Genomic DNA, 22646 nt, shown 5'->3' on the forward strand with positions numbered 1-22646 from the left:
GAGCATATGCGAGTCAGGCCTGTAAACCCACAGTGCCCTCTCCTTAGACCCACCCTCCCTAAAAAGCACAGGTGGTGTGGGGGGCAGGGTGCACAGCAAAGCAGTCAATAGATTTCAGCCAGGACCGAGATTCGCAACACAAACTTCACCTCGCTCCCTTTCATGAGTTTCTTTTGGGTCTCCAGTCAAAACCAATGTCCCTGAGCTCATGACCTTGACTTACCAGTCTTCAAGGGTTCCCTGGCGGGTGGACCTGGGGCCAAACCAACCACTCCTGATCTCCAGGAGGTCTATGGACAAAGGAATCCTGTTGGTCTCAGGGAATGTCTGTAACACAGGCCGTAGACCAAGACCCACAGGAAGACTGAAAGAGAGGGGCACAGAGCCTTGGAGTTGGAGTTTAATATCCTCACCTTAAGTGGCAGCTCATTAAAAAGGTATAAGCCACCAACCAGGCCAGCCCAAAGTAGCAAATCAACACAGAAGCCTTGGTTGATCTTCAAATAGAGCCTTGAGTACAAATGAGGTGAGAAAAAAGAATGGGGTCCTCGGGCACAAGATTGACACAGTCCTTGTATGAGGTACATACACTCAGCCGTGTCCCTCAACCCTAGCAGAGATGAGAAGAAATACTTACCTTGGATTCCTGCACTGGCTCCCTGGAAGCTGAGCTTGGGATGAGGGCTCTTATCCAAGTGAGTTAGGGAGGCCGAGCTCTTAGGAGGCCTGGGTGCGTGGGAAGAGGCAGCCCGGGCAGGTGAAGAAGAGCAAAGGTGTGGTACCGAGGTTGTATTGCAGGTCCACCCTCACATGGGGACGGGTGCTCTGGAGTGTGAATTGTGTCTCACAGACTGTCCTGCTCAGAAGTAAAGGGGCCAAGTGGTTACACCATGCAACAGTCAATCAGTGGCTAAGTGCCCCTCCAGGAATGAGGGTGTATGTGCAAACTCCCCCCAGGTGTCTCTAGGCAAGACCAGCTCCCACTGGCCAAGGGTGGTCCCTTGAGAAGGGGGCAAATGTGTCCCTGTCACCTCAGGGGCACAGATGTGCAGCTCAGGGAAGGTGATCTGATGAACCCCACAGCACCTGCAGTGTCTCAGGACCCTTGCACCCCTGGTGATGGAGACCAGGTGTAGAATTGTTCTAACCAGTGTGCTGTTCCCAGAAACAGCTGCACAGAACCTTCTGGGAGGATTCAGGAACACACCTTGCCCATGACTAAGCAAAATACTGCTTTGAAGATGATACCAAGGCCCACATGTACTGTCCCCAAAGGGAACAGGGTCCAAATCCCATCCTGATGAGATCTGCACAGGGGCTGGCTGGGATTCTGCTGACAGTCTCCAGTCATTTTGATTGAGAGGAATGTTCACAGTTCAAACTGTGCCATTCTTAACACCTGCAAGAGAGTGGCACTCACCCGCAGACTGGGAGCAAAGGTGACCCACAGCATGGGCAAGAAGTATTCTCTCCACAGTCTCTCCTCCCTTCCTCCTTTTGTCTCTGCACTTCGAAATCACTCTCCATCGGGCCCTGCAGGAGTCCCGGCTGGCTGGCTCAGGAGTTTGTGATTAGTGAAACAGCAGCCTGTCGCTCCCTCGCTCCCTCCGCCCCCTCCCCTGGCTCAGATAGCTCTTTAGGGAGCCTGTGGTCTTGACAAGCAGGGAAGACTGCTTCAAAGAACAGCCAGCCCCCCTGGGGAATGACAGCTCCTGCCCCAGGCAGGGGAGACAAGCTTCTCCCAAATGTGGACACGGGCAGAGATGAACAAAAAAGCTACTTTCTCATTGTCGCTACCAGGAAAAACCAGTGCCCAAGAGGATACCTCACTTTGCAGATCTCATTTCAAATTCTGCAGGCAGCCTGGTGATTAGGTACTGCGGCTGGATCTTGGCTGCCACTCAGACAAATCAGGGAGGAAAATGGCCAAGCGGGTTGCTTCACCCTCTCCCCTAGCAGGTTCTAAGGAGCTCCAGGGGGGTCAATTTCGTGTAAACTGAGGCTCCTACAAGAAAGGGAGTCCTGTGCTCAGCCAGGCAGAGAGGAGGCTGGGCCAGAGGGCTGGTCTGTTAGGGGCTGCACATTGCTACCAGTAAACTATTGTGAGCCTGCACTCTAATAAGTGCAAATTATACTTACGTTCTCTATGCTGTACAGAAATACATTTCAGAGGGTATGCAGCGGCAGCGACAACCAAGTCTAGGTGATAATATATACATGGGGACACCCTAGCACTTTCTTCCTCTCTCTTCATCACATCTTCTCTCAGGGATATAAGACATTATTTGGGAACCATGAGATCAGATGATACTGCAGGTCTCCAGATGGAAACCCTGTGAATACCTCAAGATGCACGATACCCACTGTGGTGGTCACTGCCATTTGTGGCTATTCAAACTCACTTAAATGACATACACTTTAAAGCTCAGCCTCTCAAACACACTAACCACATTTTAAGTGCTCAATAGCCACAGGGGTTAGTGGGTATCGTCGAGGTCAATGCAGATCATCGAACACTTTCATCATTGCAGAAAACTCTGTTGGATGATCGGTTTGTGAGTAATGATGACCACATAGTTCAGTACTTAATTACAGCAGCTAACCTTTCCTAAGCTCTTGCTGAGCAGCAGGGGAACATTTTAAAACATTATCTCATTTAGTCCCTGTCACAACTTCCTGAGTTAGGTACTGTTATTATTCCCATGTCCTGGGGTGGGAGGATGAGGGTGGGAGGGACTGAGTGTTGCTCCAAGCTGATCAGGGAGTTCAAGTCCAGTTCCAAGTTCTCGCAGGCACCCCCTAGGACATCTTTGATTTTGCATGTGCTCTCTGGGCTGATTTCTGCACATTTGCTTCTCCGCCCCATAGGTGCGAAGGGAGTTTCTGGCAGAGCCGTGCTCAGCTGAGAGTCAGCAGACTCCGTAAGCCACCCTGGGTACCAAGAAGACGCTGTCTTCCTTCCCCGCTCCATGGGCCAGAGCCACGAGGGACCCTCAGGCGGGCTTCATTAGAAGTGGCAGGTAACACTTTCTTTGGAGGAGAATCCAGCCTGGGCTTCCAGATAAAAGCTCCAGGCTCTGGCATTGATGATGGGATGCAGGATGCACAGGAGCCAGCCCAGAGGGACCAGGTGCATAAGGGATGACCAGGTTCACATCTCTGAGACAATCAGAGTAACCTTGAGCTATGGAGAGGGCATTGGGGACTGCTGGGCAGTCCAAACACATCCCTGGCATTGGACACATGAGCAAGACCTTGTGCCTGGTTCCTTCCAGGATTCCTTCCAGGACCTGGGAAACCATGCACTAGAACCTTTGATGCCTCCACCTTCCCCATCCTCCCCCATCCTTTCTCCATCCTTCCCCATCTCTGGCAACTCTGGGAAGAATTTTTGCTTGCTTCTTTCTGCAGCACCACTGTGAGGCTCCAGAGAGATTCATGGATTGAGTGGGAGTCCTTGTCTGAATGGTTCTGGGAGAGCCTTGGGTTCATGGCTTACCTGGGGAGCAGTGAGGGCCATGCCCAGAGAGAAATGAAGCATGGACTCATGGAGGTTGCTTCCTGGAGAAGAGCTATTTTAAGTAGCTATCACTGGGCAATCAGGGCAGATCACTTCACTTCTCTGGACCTCCGTGCCCCTCCCTCTGCCCAGCAGTCGGGAGCCTAGCCTTGGCCTTGATTGTAGAGGGTTGACTGGGAAGAAGCCCCCCACTTGTGAGAGGCAGCAGGCCCCATCTGGCCAGCAAGGACTGAATTACCACCCTTTGTGGTTGATGTTGTCTGATTCAAGGGCCAACCCTGGCTCTGTCTGAAGCTTGAGGTTTCTGGTTCTGGGGGACCATGTGTGGGACACCTTCTTCTCCACTTTGTGTAGCTCTAGTGCCCCCCACGGGCAAATGGCACTTGCTTTCCCCTACTTCCCCACCTCCCAACCCTCTATAGTAGGGAGAGGACAATGACTAATGTTTTGCTCCTTAGAGAGAATTTAAACCAAGCTGAGTATTTGCTCTTACCATGGGATGGTAGAAGGCAAAAGATAGTTTTCATTAAGGGATGGCAAAGGTCAAGATGCATGGGGAGAGGCTGGAATGAAGAAGTGTGAGGGTAAGTAGAAATGCCTGCAGCTCTGCACCCAGCTCTGCTTGTCATTTTCCATAGCTCTCACCCCCATCTCCTTATCCAGTGGAATTACCCTCTGGGCTGAACTTGGTGGCCCCCTCCCTGGGGGGCATCTCAGGGCTAAATGCTGGTCTATACACCAGGATAAGAGATAGATCTCCCATACAAAGGGCCAAAAGATACCATGCAACTCTCTGCTTTGTCATTGGGCTTTCCTGACACCATAGACGATGGCCTCAATGTCAATTCTGTGCTTTCTAGACATTCTGTGTGCCCATCCTGCTCCTGGTGAGTACCTCCAATCTGCACTCACTGTTAGGCATCCAGGTCCAGCCCATGACTCTGTTAGGCAGGACATAACTAAGAGCATGTTTATGTATATATATCATAGACATATATGTGCTAGAAGAGTTGGGGACATGGGAGTCCCATGTATGAGGAGAGCCCCTATGGGAATCATGGCCCTTGCTGGCTGGCTCTTCATTTCCTTGTATCCATGGACCCTGACCTCACCTTTGCCCCCATCAAGTCCAGTTCTTGAATTTTTCTTTATGTGAGTGTGGAACTCCAATAATAGCCCCAGTGGAATGCCTGCTGGGGTACTAGTGGAGAGCTATGGCCATGGCTGTGTAGGTAGAGGAGGTTCCCAATGGTCACTGGTGGAATCCAATGGAACCAACCAGAACTCTGCCCAAATAATGGCGGTCTCCCACCAGCTCTCTTCCCAACTGTTTCTGGAAACATTGCCAGTCTCTGAATATAGCCCTGGGCTCTGTGTTGTGTCTTGAGGGAAAGACAAAGAGAATTCCTGTCCTTGGCAGCAGTGATGTAGGGGAAGATAGACTGACCAACTCACTGCCCATCTTTGCCCAAATCACATTGGGAGTGGCCTCAGCACCCAGTTAGCTTCCCTATGGTATTGTGTAGCTCCTGATTGTACAGCTAAGATGGTGCTCTGTCTTTGGGACCCGACGTTTGGATGTGAGATGGAGGGAACTGCTGAGCATAGCCCTGCTTTGTGAACTTTGAAGCGACTGATGACGTTGTTATTACGCTCTCAGCATAATAAGCATGCATGCCTAACGTTGGCATTTGCTGAGCGCCAAGTGAGTGTGTGACACATGGTAACAAATGCTTCTGCTATTCAGCAGGGGATGGGGCCACATTCATTAGCACTGGGGAGGAACACAAAGGGGAAAGTCTCTTTGGAGAGCTTCTGGAAAGTGGATGTGGAAAAACTGGATGAGCCTTTTGGGACAAGAATCAGGTGTGGGAAGGCTCCTGGCTAGGAAGGGAAAATCTGGAGTGGGCAGATGGAGCGCAGGGGCTGATGTGTGGGTCAGGCCCACTAGAAAGCGTGGACAGCCACTCAGCATTTCTGCTGGATATGGGAAGTTTGTACTAGTTTCTCAAAGGTGCCAGAAGAAATTGCCACAAACCTGGTGGCTTGAACCAATGAAACTTTGTTCTCTTACGGTTCTTCCACACAGTCCCTGGAGCTACAAACTCTCCCAAAGGTTCAGGGGAGGAGCTTTCTTTCCTCTTCCAGCTTCTGATGGCTCTGGGTGTTTCTTGGCTTGTGGCCACATCATTCTGGTCTCTGGCTCCATCTTCATGTGGCCTTCTCCCCTATGCCACCACGACTCAAACCTGCTTTTCTTTCATACAGACACCTGTCATTGGATTTAGAGCCCACACTAAATCCAGGTTTGCCTCATCTCTTTTGCCAAGGTTTCCTTCACAGGGTTCCATAGGTTCAACCACTTTTATAATTTCCCCCCATTTGAAACAACGAAAATGATCTTAACATGTGTTCCCAAAATAGGGCAGTAGCACTCATAGCACATTAGTCTGGGTTCTTACTGATTGTAATCAGTGTTTGCAGAAAATTCCATTACAAACTTAAACCATAAAAAAAAAATTGGAGTTGGGTGCCAGCAGCTCACACCTATAATCCTAGCTACTTGGGAGACTGAGATCAGGAGGACCATGGGTTGAAGCCAGCCTGGGCAAATAGTGTGAGACTCCATTTCCAGAGCAAACTGGAATGGAGGCATGGCTCAAGAAGTAGAATGCCTGCTTTGTGATTACCTGCTTTGTAAGTGGGAAGCCACGAGTAATAAATAAATAGATAAATAAATAAATAAATAAATATGGAATTGATTGGGCTCTGGTGGCTCTTGCCTATCATCATAGCTCCTTGGGAGACTGATATCAGGAAGATCGTGGTTCAAGGCCAAATTGGGCAAAAAAGTTAGCAAGACCCCATCTCAACCAGTAGCTGAGCATAGTGGGTTGTGCCTGTCATTCTAGTGACAATGAGAAGTATAAAATAGAAGGATCACAGTCCAGGTCAGCCTAGACAACAATGAGACCCTGTCTCCAAAATAACCAGAGCAAAAATGTCTGCCGGTATGACTCAAGCAGTAGAGCACCTGCCTAGTAAGCATGGAGCTCTGAGTTCAAACCCCAGTAAACGCCACAGAAAAAGCAGAAATGCCCTTCCCACCAGCAGCAGGACATGTCACACTTTGGGAGCAGGAGTTTGAGAGACTGCAGGTAGCTTCTATCCCAATGACTAGGGGACTGGCTAGGTTCCTTTCATGGAGAAGTTCCTGGGACTGCCCGGCTGGGGCATGGCAGGACCTCTATGGTTGTGTGTTGTGATAATCAGAGCTGAAATCCAGCCACCACCTCGTGTATGTAGCCTCGCCCTGAACCCAAGCAAGGATTTCTTGTGCTCTCCTTTCCTTCTTGAGGGGACACCTCTCTACACCACTTCCAGTACTGCATCTTTGTCATTGTGTGTGCATCTGGCTTGCTCATGGTGACCGAGGCATCCCAGGGTGAGCAGAGAGACCCCTGGAAAGCCTCTGACCCTCATTGTCTTTTTACCCCTTCTTCCCTTTGAAAGCAATTCTCAGCCTCAGGAGACAGTCATGCACCCACCAGCAGGACACACAGAGACATCCCACGATCCCAAGACTCCCTCCACTTGGGGGAAATCAGCTTCTATACATTTCTATCAACACCAGCATTTCATGACTTTGTCACACCACAATCCCAAGAGCAAAGTGGGGATATCAATGCATGAACAAGACCAGGCCATGAATATAGAGCTAGAAAACAAGGCGCCAGCCATATTCACATTCCTGCTGGGGACACAGTCCCCCAGCTCCCATCCCATGTAGGCAATAATGTCCTGGCAACAGCTGGAGTGGTGGCAAATGTCTATGCTTTCATGTTTATTATTTGAGCAACAAGTTGAGCCAGAGGCCTGGGTCCCAGGTGCCCATTTTCAAAGGCCTCCTACCCCAGCAATTAGCACATGTAAGATATCCACAGCAGGGTAGGTGTGAGCCTGCAGGATGCAGTCAAAGCATTGACCCGAGGAGTAGTAATCATAACCTGTCCTTATTGGAGTGTCGGAGAGGGACAGGGAAGTCTGGCAAGGCAGCCTGGGGTTGGCAGACTGTGATGGACATCATCCGTTGGAGGGTAGAAGAATGTATCAAAATAAATACCACCTAGCAATCAAAGGGGCAAAGGATCGTATTGCCACCACTTACCAATAGGAGTATTTCACAGCGGAGTGACAAGAACTCCAAGATGGCTGGCTGTTTGAGGACAAAGTGCTGTAACTTCAAAGGAATCAAGGCTGGTCTTACTCATCCACCATTTATAAATCTCTTTCTTGGATCTCCTTTGACCTGGGGGGTCCTGGAGAGAAAGATCAAAGGCCTCCCACCCCAGTGATTAGAAAGAATATGGAGGTGTCCACTGTGGTGTAGGCAAGGGAGCTAGCCTTGCCTCTGAGTGTGCGTGCATGTTAGGGGGTGAAAGAGCAGGACAATGATAGGGTGATTTGTCTTGGGTGACCAGAGGGACTATAACTTGGGGTAATTTGATGGAATTCAATGAAAAATTGAGAATGGCCTTTGGGGAGAGGGATTTGCTAGTTAAAAGGTAGAAAAATCACAGGTCCTAGTCCTTGTAAGCCAACAAGAGTCAGTAAGTCATTTACAAATACTGGTCAAGAAAATCTGTGTGCAATGACTAAAATACAACTGATTTTTCTGTCATCTTTATTTTTTGGAGCTACTTCCTGTCAACAACTTAGGATGAGAGGATGTTTTTAAAAAATATTTTTTAAGAAAGATGTTTAATTTCTCTCTCCTCTAAAGTATCCCAATAGCTTGGTACTAATCATTGAAATTAACAGATGGTGTTGTGGTGAAGTCATCTGCAAGCAGAAGGCCAGAGGAGTTATGAAGGATAAAGGCCTAATTTATAAAATTTTACACTGATTAGAGTTTGTGAGCCAATCCAGAGAATGGAGTCTTTGCCAACCAAGTTTCCAGCAAAGGAGGAAGGGGCCTAGAACTTTCTATTTAGACATTAAGTAGGGTAGACTTACTAGACATCCCAGGCTAGATATGACCATGGAAGTACAGGAGTGTCTCTGATTCAAAGAACCTATTCCTCACCCACAGCCAACACATCCATGTGGTCAGGGCTGTGTGTGTGTGTGCATGTGAGTGTGTATATCATATATACGGTGTGTGACTGTGAGTGTGTGTGTGTGACGACTGTGAGTGTGTGCTAGTGTCGGGGCATGTTAGTGGATTTAATCTCATAGACTTGAGTTGCCTCATTGAGTGGATTGATTCTTACAATATCAGGTGAATGAATATCCCAAGAAAGCAAGCATCTACCTTATAACCCAAATGAGCCAGTCATGAGGTTGACTGGTTAGCTGCAAGCAAGAGAGTCTTCCTTGATAAACTAAAACTGAACTGACTGCTGGTAAAGTTAGATCCATTCAGCTTCCTTCTCTCTTCTCTCCTCCCCTCCCCTCCCCTCTCCTCTTCTCCTCTCTCTCTTTTCCTCTCTCTCTCTCTCATCTATAACCGTCAGGTTAATTTTCAGTCTACTATGCAGTAGTTTTCCTTGTCCACAGTTTTGCTTTCTACTGTTTTAGTTACTCACCATCATTGGTGGTTTGAAAAGATTAAGTAGAAAGCGCCGTAAATAAACAATTCATAAGGTTTAAGTAACTGTTACACAGTACATTGTCGTAATGACTTACCATGGCGTTGTTAATCTCTCACTGTGCCTGGTTTATGAGTTAAACTTGACCGTGGGTATGTGTGAGCTGTATGGAGTCGGACGTAGAGTTTTGTGCGATGCCAGGGTGTGGGAATAAGCCCCCACTCCCCCCCGGGGAGGGAGACTGCTGTGAATCGACTGCTGTGTGAACGCCACGTTCAATGTGTTGGCCTTCGTGAAGTTGGTGAAGTGACTGTCAGAACCTGCGTAGTCATGCTCATTGGCAGAGTCAGACAAGGCAAACGAAGAAGAGAAATCCACAAGGTGCGGCTGAGGGAGTGAGTGCCATGTTGGAGGCTTAAGAGAAGCTCCTGGGAAGATTGCTGAAGCTCTCAAATGTGTTTTTGGGTGAAAAGCACCTCTGTTGATGACCTGCTGTGAAAGTACATAGAAAGCAAGGGATGGCCCAATTGTCCATCCTACAATTTTGTGTAAGAATTGCGGTCTGACCTCCTCATCAATACTCGACTAGTTTTTTAATAATTAGCTCATAGCTCACATTCTGGCCTCTGAACTGAGGGTTTATTTTTATTTCTTTGTGGACTTACAAACTTATTTTCACAATTTTTGGTGTCATTACTTTTTCAGGACAAGTTCTCAATGCTGCTAATTCTCTCCTACTTACTGTGAAATTTTGGTCCCCATTGTGAGTTAGTTCATTTCAGATGGACTTCCTTAGTAGCAATGATCCCAGCTAACAGAACCCCATTTACCAAGCAGACAGGCCATCTCTGCTATTTCTGTATTCAGATGCCTAGCACAGTAGTGGAGACTCAGTGTCTTTCGGAAAACAGTGGAACAAAGATAAGTGTGTTTACTGTGAGCTTCCTTGAAGCTGAGCCTCAGCTGAAAGGACAATCAAACTAAACTCCCACGTCTTCAAGAGCAAACAAGTGAGATGGGTGTGGCTAGGCACATTGTCATCCCAGCAGTGGAGAAGCGAAGGCAAGGGGCGCTCAAGTTCACAGACAGCCTGGGCTACGTGGCAAGACCCTGTTGAAGAAAAGAGGGGAAGGAGAAAGGAGGAGGAAGAAGAAGAAGAAGAAGAAGAAGAAGAAGAAGAAGAAGAAGAAGCAGCATGAAGCATGGTTTCTGATTGCACTTTCTGGTTCTGTCAATCATGGAAAAATCCAGAGGGTATCTAGTGTGGATGGCAATAGACTGGCCAGTGTAATTCAGTTTTATAAAATTGCCACCATCAATCTTAAGGATATCTGATGTCACCTTGGTTTTACAGATGAAAGCTCTGGAGAGATGAAGGTAGCAACTGCGAGCCTGAGGATGTCACTTCCATCCCTATCAGTCTGAAGTCCTATCTCACTAGTGGTGGGCCCCTGTTTTAAAGGGCAGCAAGGCTCATTTCCAAATCCAGCCCCTAAGGCAAAAATCACCTGTAGGCCAAATTATCTTTGAAAATCCTGCAAATCCATCCTAACGGTATGATTCGTACATACAATGCCAAGCAGAAATGTTCACACTCAATATGTTTTAGCACAGCTGAGATAAAAGAAGGAAAGCAAAAAGGCTATCCATCCATCTACCCAGGCTGCTTTGAAGATAAACAGCAAATCCTCCCACGGAGAAGGGGTGTGAGACATTTCAAGTGTCCCTGCTTTGCTGCATGGTGTGTGCCATTTGGTTTTAGCACTGAGCCTCTAAAACGGCTATGACATCTTAATGGATTGGTTTGTTGTGATGGGGATTAAGCAAGATAATGGAGCTGTGTCTTCCTGGGTCAGGACTGGGTGAGCCTCAGAAGTTCTGGTGTCAGTTAAATACACGTGTAATGGGGCCAGGACGGGTTTCTCATCGCATCTGGAACACTTAAGTCTTCTCTTAAGGGCTTGGGAACTGGGGGCAGTTCCAGTTCACCACTGTGCCAACTTGAGACAGCTGGAGCTGGCCAGCCAAGGACCATCCTTTCTAGTTAGCAGGGACGTTCCCCAGCAAACTTTGTCTCAGAAATGATCTTTCCATGGATTGCTTCCCAAGTGAGGATGCAGCTTTGTGGGTATCTCTGTGTGTGTGGGTACACATGTGCTCATTCACAGACTTTCGTGTTATTTTTCCTTTAGAAAAGGCAATTGAAAACCCCACAAGTCCTCACAAAGGGCTAAACACCACCTGAACAAAAGCTGCTCAGGATTCTATTTTGTTCTGGTCTCACAATTCCTGTTGCGTTGATTCTGATGAGGTCATTGCTCTGAGATGAATTCTTTTCTTTTCAGAATGTGGGGAGGGGGATGATAAATGCCATTGAAGTTCATTTGTATTTCAAGTGCGACATTCTCTTCTCTGTGAGCTGAAAACCCATTGATACACAGCCTTTTTATTATTCACCTAATATCACAGTTATTGACCCTGGGCTGCAAAAAGAATCTCGTAATTAGGTTTGCCCTGTTTCTGCGTTCATATGCACAGCTCCTTCTGGCTGATGGCGTATCAGCTTTTTTTATTATTATTGAAGTCCCCTGTGTTAGAAGGACCTGTTCCATTAACTGAGATCAGCTCTATTTACTCTGATGCTGGGATACATTAAAACATTCCGTGATATAACAAGTACTCTTATATATTTCCTTAGAACTGTGTTTTTCAGAACTGAACAAAGAACATTGATGTAGTTAGGTTAATTATTTGGGCTTTTGCTGGGCACATTGGAAGTCATGCTGCTTCTGCCGGTACACAGACTAAAATTGGAACACTGAAGAGGAACCCAGTGTGGCCCTGTGCCTGGATGACACATCCAAAGTCATATTGATTGAGAGAGATGTTTTATTGAACGATAAGAACTACATTGAGTTTATGGTTTTGCAATTTCCTGCAGCTGGCATGGCTTATAACAGTAAACACGGGGAGGCTCGGGACCACATTTCTAAGGAAGATTTTAGAAAACTCTCAAAAACAAAGTTCAGGAGGCTTATCCAACTCTGAACTCCTGAACAATTTGGGATGAGAGACTTCCTCCTCCCCTCCCCCCACCCCCCATTTTGCAGATGGGAGAGTCTGAGGCTGAGGGAGGTGTCCAGCAACTTATCTGGAGTTGCTCAAAGGATAAAAAAATGAGGTGGGTTAGTAGTGTTCTCTGTTCAGATCGCTCGTGTACTCCTTCAGAAATAGGGTCATGTCTGCGTGTGCCTGTGTGATTATTTCCTTTGGGTGCATTCACAAAAAGCTTAAAGACACTTATTTTAAAGAGAAACTGTTTACCACTACTGAACATGGAAAACCAATATTGTGTGTCATTAGGAGAGCTAATGTTATGAAGATAAAAACACTACAAACAACGTATTTTGGTAAATACATTTTAACCAAGCCTGTTGTGAGCTGAAGACCAGGAGCCTTGGTCCATATAGCCTCTGTTAAAAAGATTACGGAGCCATTGAAGACATGTTAACACCCAGTTGAGATTTTTTTTTTCTATAATCAGAAGATTAAGCGAAAATAAGAAAGAAAGTAACTTTCTCATGGTGTAATTCAGTTTTATTTAACGCCGTGTTCGTGAACCCTAAAACGATGTACCCCTTCCCCACCACCCCACAATGGAAGCCCTTCCTAGGGTCTCTTGTTTGCCCTGTCCCTTGGCTCACTGGCTTATCTTGTCACCTCCTGTAAAGCTTTGGCTTGTATAGACTTAACCTCTATATCCAGTAGAGCTGGCTGCAGGCTTTAGGTAAAATTCGGCCAAGACCCTCCTTGTAGAGCCCTGCCTTCACCATCTAGTCAGGGTGGGGTCTCCTTCTGAGCAGCTAAGGTACTGAGACACTGGGGGAATTGGGGTGTGGGGGGTCTGCCGTGTGCTATCTGTGTAGGAGGAGACGGTGCCCCCTGCCTGACAGTGAGAGGTGACCCGTGTGACCAGGGCGAGTGTATGGATATTTCTTCTGAGAACAAGGGAAAACTGCCATTGCAGGAGTCACGGTGGAGGCAGATCTTCCCACGTGGGTTTGGTGAAGCTCACTGGAGGCACAAGGTACAGGGCTGGAGTGGACAGAGCCGCTGTGAGTAGACTGCCTGGCAGTGCCAACGGAGGCTAACACGCTCATGTTCAAAAAGAACGCTCTGCCTAGAGGAACAAAAGAGTTAATTATCCATCTTTAAGTACTCCTGCAATCAGGGATAATCTTTGAACACACTACCACATAATAGGCAGGCTAAGGTTCAGTTTGAGCACCATCCCCATTCCAGCCCCCTCCTGAGAAACTGAAGTTTGGAGTGATTGACAGATCTTTATCTCTGTGGGCATGCAAGTGCCTCGGTGACATTGGTGGACTCACACTGCATGTGGCATTGTGCTGCCGGATCCTGTTGCTCAACAGTATGTTTCTGGTCCACACTGCTGATGCCTGCAGACCTATCTCAGCTTGCAGGGACAGAACCTGGGGATGGCGGGGAGAACACTTGTCCTCATGCAGCCATTCCTCTATTACTAGGGACTTGGTGTTTCATCTTGCCGTGTGCTTCTGCTCCTTGGCTGGAGGTAGAGGGTATCTCTAGGGAAGATGCCAGGAGAGGAGCTGCTGGATGAGTGCTCTGTCACAAATTTTATGATAGAGACCACCAAATGGCTTCCCGACCTCACCTCCCCTAGTTGCATGTTCGAGTACCTCCTCCCCTTGTCTCATTTGATTTTGTCTTCTGACCCCCAAGATGTAGGGGTGCTTGCTTTTGGTGCCCATGGACAGCAGGCCTCCCACCCACCCACCCACCTTGCTGCAACGGAAGGCATGGACTTCCAAGGGGAAAGAATATGGCAGGCCGATGAGACTATTTTTCTTTCTAGAGCACAGAGAAGTGAGTTTCTCTTGACAAACTTTAGTCCACTGGGCACAATTTGGTGTCCTCTCCAAACACTAATGGGCTTGTTCCTCAGCAGAAGCACGATGTGTCAGCCTGCTCTGGGAGAGTGCTGTCACTGTTGAGGACACAGCCACGCAGGACTTCCTCTGTGCCTCACCAATTCATTAGACCCGGTTAGCAATTTGCAAAAGAGATTAATTGATTTTCAGGCTGCTGAGCCCCAAGTGTTACTCAGCTACCTCCCGGCAAGCTCAAAGAAGCTCTGGCCTCCCGGGAGCTCAAGAGAGCAAGCAGTAATATGCGAGGCTTCGTCAGAGGCTGAGTTTTGTCTTTGCTCCTCATTATAAGCAGAAGCCAGAGAGATGAATTTCTCAGCCCCTTCTGGTTTAGGGTGGGATTTGGGGCCACAGTCTAGACTCCGGGGATAAAATGAGAAAGCTCACATAGCTGTGACTGCCAATATGATAGAATGTTTCTTTCTTTAGGCTTTTATTATTCCCAAACAGACACCCTGGCTGGCTATCTTATTTTGAAATGTTGGTATTGGAGGTAGAAATTTAAACTGCATTCTTGTGTTTGGAAGGCCTCATTGAGTTCCGAAGAAAAGAAGGTGGGGGGAAGAGAAAGAGAGAGAAAGAGAGGGAGAGAGAGATGGAAAGAAAGAAGGAAGGAAGGAAGGAAGGAAGGATCTGTACAACAAACTAATGGCTTCAGGTTTGGCTAGATGCAGTTTCTACTGATGTCAACAGGCCCCTTTCTCTTTTCTCTCAATCTGGACCCGTCTAGTCTTTCCATACTTATGTGAGCTTGGCCACTATTCATAACCCAAGTCCTTAAACAGTCTTACTAGCCTGGTTTGTGTCACATGACTGTCCTTGACCTAGCCACTGGGTGTTGTATGGTCAGGCCTGGGTCATCTTTGCCCTGCTTTGAGGGTGAGGCACTGGGGCCATTAAGAGTGAAGGAAAGATGTTGCCCCAAAATAAGAGGGGACTAGGCTGGTAAACACAGCAGGTACCACTGTCCCTCCCGCAAACGGGGACTGTTCTCACTCATGATTAATGCATGAAGCACACACTTGTGAGTGGGTGAGCCCCCCGTGGTCCCCAGGAGAGAAGGGAGGCAGAAGACAGCGTGGGCTCTTCTCAGGGGGCCTAGAGACTGGTCGATGGACGAGGACACCTTGATGAAACAGATGAGAGTCACTCAGCCTGAGGTTCGCATGCAATTACCGGGGCCTAATCTGTGCCAGGCAGTGTGTGGGAGCAGGAGACAGGCAAATGAGAACACGACATGGCCCTTGTCCTTTGGGAGAGCCCGGTCTGGCAAGGGGAGCTGGCACAGACTGGTAAACAAGTCATTACAAATGCAAGGCGGTAAGCTGGCTGATATGATTAAGCTTCTAAATGAGGGCTCCTGACAAGGCCGGCTGGAGCGAGAAGGAGAGAGGCGGGCATAAACAGGAACTGAGGAAGGCTGCCGCACTTCCGATGCGGGCCGTCCCCAAGGCCCCTCCATCCGGCCCCCACTGCAGAAGGCAGCGTTGGGGGCCCGCGGGGGAGGGGGGAACAGAGCTGTCGCTCTCCATCCTCCTTGCTTCCCTTCTTGGATGGATCGTAAAGAATTTTTGCCACACACAGTAAACTGCTGCAAATGGAGTTGCACAGCACTTCACCACTGTTTACTTATTTATTCAAAATGCGAAGTGTTTATCCTAAACCTGAAATGGAGATGGGTCTACTTTAGAGACTTTGAGCAAACCATTTCTCACCTTGCATTGGGAGGAGTCCTTCTCACAAGTGGGCTACAAATGAAATCTGAGTTTTGTTCTAGGATTTTATTTGAGTCAGTAGTCAAATGAAATCAGAGGACAAGGTAGAATAGCAATAGGAAAATCTCAGTCATGGAGCTCAACAGGCCTGCAAATGGGGTACACAATGACATGTGAGTCACCTCAGTAAAGTTATGAAGGGCACAGGGCTCACTTGGTTCTTTCCCCTCTAACCTCCACCTGACATGGGGCCTTCCTCAGGGGCCCTTTTGATCTTGGAGGCAGATGAGTCTTTATGATTAATTTGAACTAAGGTGTTAATGGCAAGGTGAGACAGAATGGTATCAGCAATAGTGGGCCTAGAGGAGACATGATTCCAGGTGATGCAGCTGCCAACCCTATGTGACAGAATCACAATGAGGAAGTAATTCGAACCTCAATCCCTTTAAGCCTCTTGATGACGTCATGGAGAAAGTCTCGTTTGGATGTTAATGTGCCTTTGGCACCTGCCTAACCCTGGCTAATCTCCCTTTTAAACAGAGAGAGGTTAGGTCTCAACATCCAGGTAGAACCTGAGAACAGTGCTGTTTTTATTGGATTCATTTTCATAGGAGAATCTGTTGTGCCAGACACCTCAAAGTCTTCTCCATGGCCCCCCGTGTGACCTTGGAAAGCCAGGTGTTCCTCTTGCTCTCTCAGCCTCCTTTGAGGCCAAGGGTGCTGCAGGGCAAGAGATGTTGTTTGAGGACTTAGAATTCATTGAAGCCTGACTTTCACTAGTTCCTTGGGCAAGGAACATCCCTTCTCTTTGCCTCAGGTCTTCATCTGCAAATGGGGTGCAGCTTCTGAGTCTGTGATTCAGTTGACCTGGCCCTCAAAATCCCCAGGGAAGCCTGTCTAGGAATCCCTGACTCATTTACCACTCAGGTTAGTTTATGGAGAGGCGTGTATTAGGTAAGACACTGGGCAAGCAAGTGCTGTGAATTACATAGGACTTGGTACTGCTGTGGCCATCATGACTGACAAGAGAGTACATGAAGTTTCTACCTTAAGCTTGCAGAAGATAGCCAAAGGAGCGAGTCAGGAGCTGTGGAATTTCATTCTGCTCTGAGGGGAGCTGGCTGGTATCTGGGAGGCTATATGGAACACTTGGATTTGAAGTACCTGGATACAATATGGTAGCCTGTCCCTAGTGGACTGGAGTAATCCACTGTGCTCCAGCCCTTGTCTGCCTCCCTGGCAACACTCAGCCCTGGGCCTGGCCCTGTCTTCCTCCAGACAGATGCTCGACAGTGGCCTTTGCCCCCACCGTGGATGCTGGCAGGCAGCATGGACAATCGCTCCAACAACAAGCATGCTTCCTGCCTCCTGGCTCTGAGCTTCCTCCAAATGTTTTTCTTCATCTGATTTTCAATATGGCCCTGTGGGGTCAGGAGGTGAAGGTCCTGGCTATTCCCCATCCTAATTAGGAGTCGTGCCCAAGTTCGCACGTCGAGGAAAAGAAATGGAAGTTTAGTTCCAAGATTTTCTTTCTTTCTTTTTTTTTTTTTCCCCCTCTGCTAAAACTCTTACAATTCTGGCTGGCTTATTTCTTTAACTTCCAGAGCCATGAAAAAGTAATTTTGGTGCCGCATAGGCATTAGCGTTTGTTTTCAGTTCCCCATCTCTGCTACGAGGCACCTGGCATCCCGGGAAGGGACAAAAGCCATTTTTCTAAGTACGAACATTTGAAATTATTAAGTGTTCATTAAGCACCCCCGGGTGCAGAGCACTCTCAGAGATGTTTGTTTCTCAATTTTCCATAATTTCCTTATTTTTCTCCCCTGGCTAAAGGCAGATTGAAAAATGAACGCAGTGCATTAGAGTCTCTGAATCATAGTTAATGTGCAACGCCCCCTCCCTCAACCGCGCTGTTTTCCTTCTGCCTCCCCTGGTCTCCTCTCTTACCAATCTGATAAAGTTCTAATGCGTTTTAACCCCTACTGGGGGGATCGGAACTTTTGCCTTATTTCTGCCTGTCTGTTGGGGGGGGTCGGGGGTCTTGGGGGGTGGCCTTCGCCCCGCTGTCCCCCGGAATGCCCGCTGCGAGCCAGGAGAAGGCGTAGGCAGCCCCGGTGCGCGCTGCGGCACGGATGCAGCAGCGGTGGCCGGAGCCGGGGTGCAGTGCGGGGGCGGGGGGGGGGCAGGAGGAGGGAGGGGCTGGGGGGCCGCGTGGGGAGCGGAGGCTGTGCACTGAGTGTTCTGGAAAAATACCAAGCCCGAAGCCCCCCTCCTGTCCGCCCTCACGGCTCCGTGACTTTGGGTCTTAGATGAGCACAGAGGGAAAAAAAAAAAAAAAAAAAAGCTGTTTTTCTCTTTTCCTTTCTTTCTATTTTTTTTGACAACAACCTCACATAACCTCAAAAAGTTACCCATGAATTTACCAAAACTTTTTATGAAACTATTTTAACCTCTGGTGGGGGTTAAAAAACAAGCTCGGTGAATTTATTACCCGGAAAATAAAAAAAATAAAAAAAGAAAGAAAAAAAAGGAAGCATGACTTTGTATTTGATAGGAATCGTCTTCCAAGCTTCAAGGTTGCCCCCTAGCGTCCAGTGCGGGCACTGCGTGCCCCGCCGCTGCCCGGCCACCGCGCTGCTCCGCGGCTCCGGGTCGGCACCGAGCGCCCGAAGCCCCCGCGCCCTGGAGACCCGGTGCCGGCCGCGCCCAGAGCCGCTGCAGCCCAGGAAGCACGGCCGGCTTCAGAGCAGAGCCCCGGTGCTTTGGGGACTCTGCCATTGTCTCTGCACGGAGACGACCCCAGCTTGTTCCTAACGTTTCATTGCTGTCCCATAAATGCCACCCAGATGTCCTAGGGGAAGAGTGATGGCCGACGGAGAGGCGACAAGGCGCCACAGCTGTGACGCGAGCGGGGGCAGGGGGCCTTGCCATTGGGACAGGGGCTCATTTGACACTCGGGGGGACCAGGGTGAGAGGTGGAGGTGACAGAAAGGACAAGCGGGGTGTAGAAGGGGCTTTACGGGGTTCCCTTCCCAAGGATGTGCAGCCGACCCTTGAGGCCGGCTGCAGGCTCTGTGCTCTGGGCCTTTCAGTTGCCAAGCCCCGGAGCCCTATCCATTCTCCCCGGCTTGGAAAAACTAGCCATGCTTTTAAGAAGCACTCGGAAAAATATTGAAAAGCAAATGTTTTAAAGCAGAGAGGCAGGAAGGAGCCAGGAGCAGCTGCCCGGCAGAGGCAGCAGTAAGAGGAAGGGTCTGAGTCCTATCACCCAGAACCGGCTTGTCCAGGCAGCAGCCATTGGTCTTCTGTGCCTCAGTTTCCTCGTCTGTAAAAAGGGGATGGAAATAACAGTCCTCCAGAATTTTAGATAATTTGAAACAGTGTTTAGCTACTATGGGGAGGATACCGGCTCATTGGTACTCATTTATCTGGATGAAGAAATCTAGAATTTTACATTAAATACAATCCTCAGATTTTACATGATGGTAATTCAAACACACATACACACACACACTCCAACCTGGGCCTACACACAGCTAGTTTCATATTTTTACAGGTGGGCAGGAGGCCATAAGAAGATGGGCAGAGAGGACTGACTGCCATCTCTCTGTCACCCAGCACCCCACATCCAGGCTATGTTGCCATAGCTCTTTTGAGATCAATGATTTTTTTTTATTGGTTTTTTTTTTTTTTTTTTTTGCAGTACTAAGGATCAAACCCAGGGCCTCATTTATGCTAGGCAAACATCCCCAATCCAGGGTGAATGAATTTTTTTGGGAAACAAGTCCTTCTTTTCCCTCTCCCCTGGGAGACTGTAGGAGGGCACCTACTTTTTCTATGCACACCAGCAAATCTTCGAAAGTCCCCTGGGAATGGGATGGCACTCAGGGGACTTCCTCTTCCTTTCCCTAGAGGTTCTGTCTCTCCCCCTCCACCCCCCTTATTTGTATGTGCTCTGCTCTCCCTGTTTCTCACCCACCCAAGTAGCTTGCAGCCTTGTTCCTTGGAGGCACAGGTAGCTTCTCATCTGTGTTTTGGTGGCACAGATGAACCCAAGCTGGGTTCCCTGATGCCCTTGAGGTCCCCATGCTACTGTAACCAAGAGCAGGAGAGTGCTGGAGTCCTTCATGATGCCTTGATACAGTATGCTGTGACTGCCAGCTACTTTTGTTGCCCCTTGCTTTGATAAATCTGACTGCTCTTTGCACATCGCCAGCCTCAGCACTCATGCCTTCCGCAATTATTTACTGAGCATTACTTAAATGTGTTAAACGTGGTTTCTTGAAGGCCAAAGCAAGCCTCGCTGAATTGAGCTGTAAAACGCTGAGCCTAGGGAGAACGCGACAGAAATCACTTGCTACCGTGATTCCAGAAGGCGTTACCATGAAGACCACTGAGAAGTAAAGCTGCATTCCCATTTATCTTTGCTCAACTGGATTAAACATAGTAGTTAGTGATTTTTAAAACTCTACACATTAATGGCTCAAAAGAAATGGGTGCTCATGAGGCTTATTATGAGAGCAACGCTTCTTTTTAAATTACTTCCTTGGATCTGTAGGGTTTTTATTTTTGTGTTGTTTTTCCTTTTTCACGCTGTAGGATAGAGTACTGCAGTGCTGCAAGTGGATGAGGAAGCACTCATTTTCACTTATTAATTTTTATCTGTTCTGCTTAATTTCAATTACTTTGGATTCATTTAAGTAACATTTCATTACAGATAAATACATAAATGGTGTTTGTTTTGTTTTTTAACTAAGAAGTGGAAAGCATTTTAGCCAATTTTAAATGGCTCTGGATTACAGCTCTGAAATGCACTTGACCTGGCTTTCTCTGGAAGTCTCTTTGAAGGACAAGATGTGGCTTTTCATTTTGTTTTGCTTTCCTCATCTTGCTTTGGATTTTCCACAGCTGGTTTAGCAAGTCTTGCGTTGGTCCGGATAGCTTGAGTCTTTGGATGCTTCTGAGGACACAGGGCATATTTCTTCTTTGCTTCCCATTTTGCCACTCAATAAATTTGAAGAGTCACCAAGCAGTCATCTGTGTAGTTAGATAAGGAAGGAAGGACGATTTCTCTATTAGTTTGCTGAGAAGAATGGGAAACTGGATGAGTCAATGTCGGCTGGCAATGCCTCTTTATAGAAAAGACTGGCTTCTGGCATCACAGTCATGATTTGTTTCTCAGATGCAGACGCATTAGATTCTGGGAAGCAGGGGGGATAGGAGTAGACAATCAAGCCCTGAATTCTAAGTCTGTCATTAGGTGATGTTAGGTAAATCTTTAATCCCCACTTCTGTATGGCCAGGAAGACACCAAGCATCCATGTTGTCTGCTGCCTTAGTCTCTGGGCATAAGGAAACTGTAATGTCTACAACCATTAAGGGGTGGGTGTCAGTCACAATTCTTGGTAGCAAGGGATTAAAATTCCAACTGAAAAAGATTTAAGGACAAAGAGAATTGTTTTGCTCATGTGATGAAAAAGACCAGTGTAGCTCCAGTTGGATCTGGGACTTAAGCAATGTCACCTGGGCTCTATGTGTATCAAATCACAGTTGGCTTTCCTCGGCATTGCCTTTATCTCTAGGTAAGTGGTAGCTCCCAGTGGCTCCCATGTACATCTTACCCACTCAGCAACTGCAGTAGAGAGATTGCTAACCAACATCCCAGTGTCAACTCGATTTAGTGACATTTGTGTTCTGTGCATGGCCCAGAATCCAGCAGTTGATCAGGTGGGTAGAGTATGGCTTCTCCAGCAAGTGGGAGGCGATAACTCAGCAGATTATGTTGAGAAGGGGCATCCCTCGAAGGAGGGTTGAGGTGGGGAGTGGCTGCTGAACACAGAACGACAGGTGTTTACCTCAATCTGCTCTTGCCTCCTGAAAGGTAGAGGAGATCAAAGTCTTGCACAACCAGTAAGGTACGTTCTGAGCCCATGGACTGCAAGATAATGGTGGCAGTACATGCTGATGGTGCCCTGTCCAGCTCTGCTCCTGGACCAGGCATCTCTCCATCCTTGTCCTCTGCTAGCTGCTTGCAACTCTTTACCTGCATACTCCAAAGGATTGCCCATTGACTGATGGGAACCACATTGCTCTTCAATGCACACACATTCTGGAAGTGGCCCACAACCTTTGGTTGATGGGGATAAGGCCATCTTACCCCTCTGCCTTGGGGTGGGGACAAATTTTGGGGTACAGTTCACACTCCAGAGCTCCCTGAAGGCTTAAGCTGAGGCTACTTCTCCAGAAAGCACATCTTTATCTACCTTCCTGCTCCTCATTCTCCCTGCAAGTTTCTCCCAGGAGCATACCTTCAGAAAGTCACTTTCAAAACTATCTGTGACTCACAAAATGGGGCTATTTACCACCATGCCCTATGTAAGGCTCTTTATCCCCCATTTTCTCAATGCGAAGACTGAAAGGAGCATGAAGCTGACCTGAAACACAGCACAGAAAGATGTAGATGAAACAGACAGACTTCTGTTTATGATAGTTAATTTATTAATCCAGTGTGTCTGTCCCTTTAAATCACCCGTTATATAAAATATTAGTTTGGTGACATGATGCGTTCTGCTCCCATTTCACGAAGCAGCTCTGGCTGAACTTGGATCGTGCGTTTTTGATAACGTCTTTGTCATCACTAGAGCCACTGGCTTGAGTCATCTAATAGGGCTTTCAGCACACAGCATTTCCCTTTTATGCCAGCTCTTTGAGATTTAGCACTTTTAGAATCTGAGTACAATACCATCATAGGGTTTATCCACAGCCCTAAGTACCCATTTCCACACAGCCTTAACACCGTCATTTTCATTTCTCCGGTCGGTACCTATTCACAATTTCCACAAAATAAACA

The 22646-nt window shown here is 47.9% G+C and overlaps 1 protein-coding gene across 3 annotated transcripts in view; it reads left to right on the forward strand.

Moving 5' to 3' along the window:
• Positions 1 to 22646, forward strand: part of Znf831 (zinc finger protein 831) — a 108993-nt gene that overhangs the window by 56794 nt on the left and 29553 nt on the right. For all 3 annotated transcript variants that reach the window (XM_074075038.1, XM_074075040.1, XM_074075039.1), the window contains one exon: positions 2869 to 3020. In XM_074075038.1, coding sequence (XP_073931139.1) covers positions 2869 to 3020 — 152 coding nt within the window. The remainder of the gene's footprint in view (positions 1 to 2868; positions 3021 to 22646) is intronic.

This window comes from Castor canadensis, chromosome 5 (assembly GCF_047511655.1).
Source record: "Castor canadensis chromosome 5, mCasCan1.hap1v2, whole genome shotgun sequence".
Lineage (NCBI taxonomy): Eukaryota > Metazoa > Chordata > Mammalia > Rodentia > Castoridae > Castor > Castor canadensis.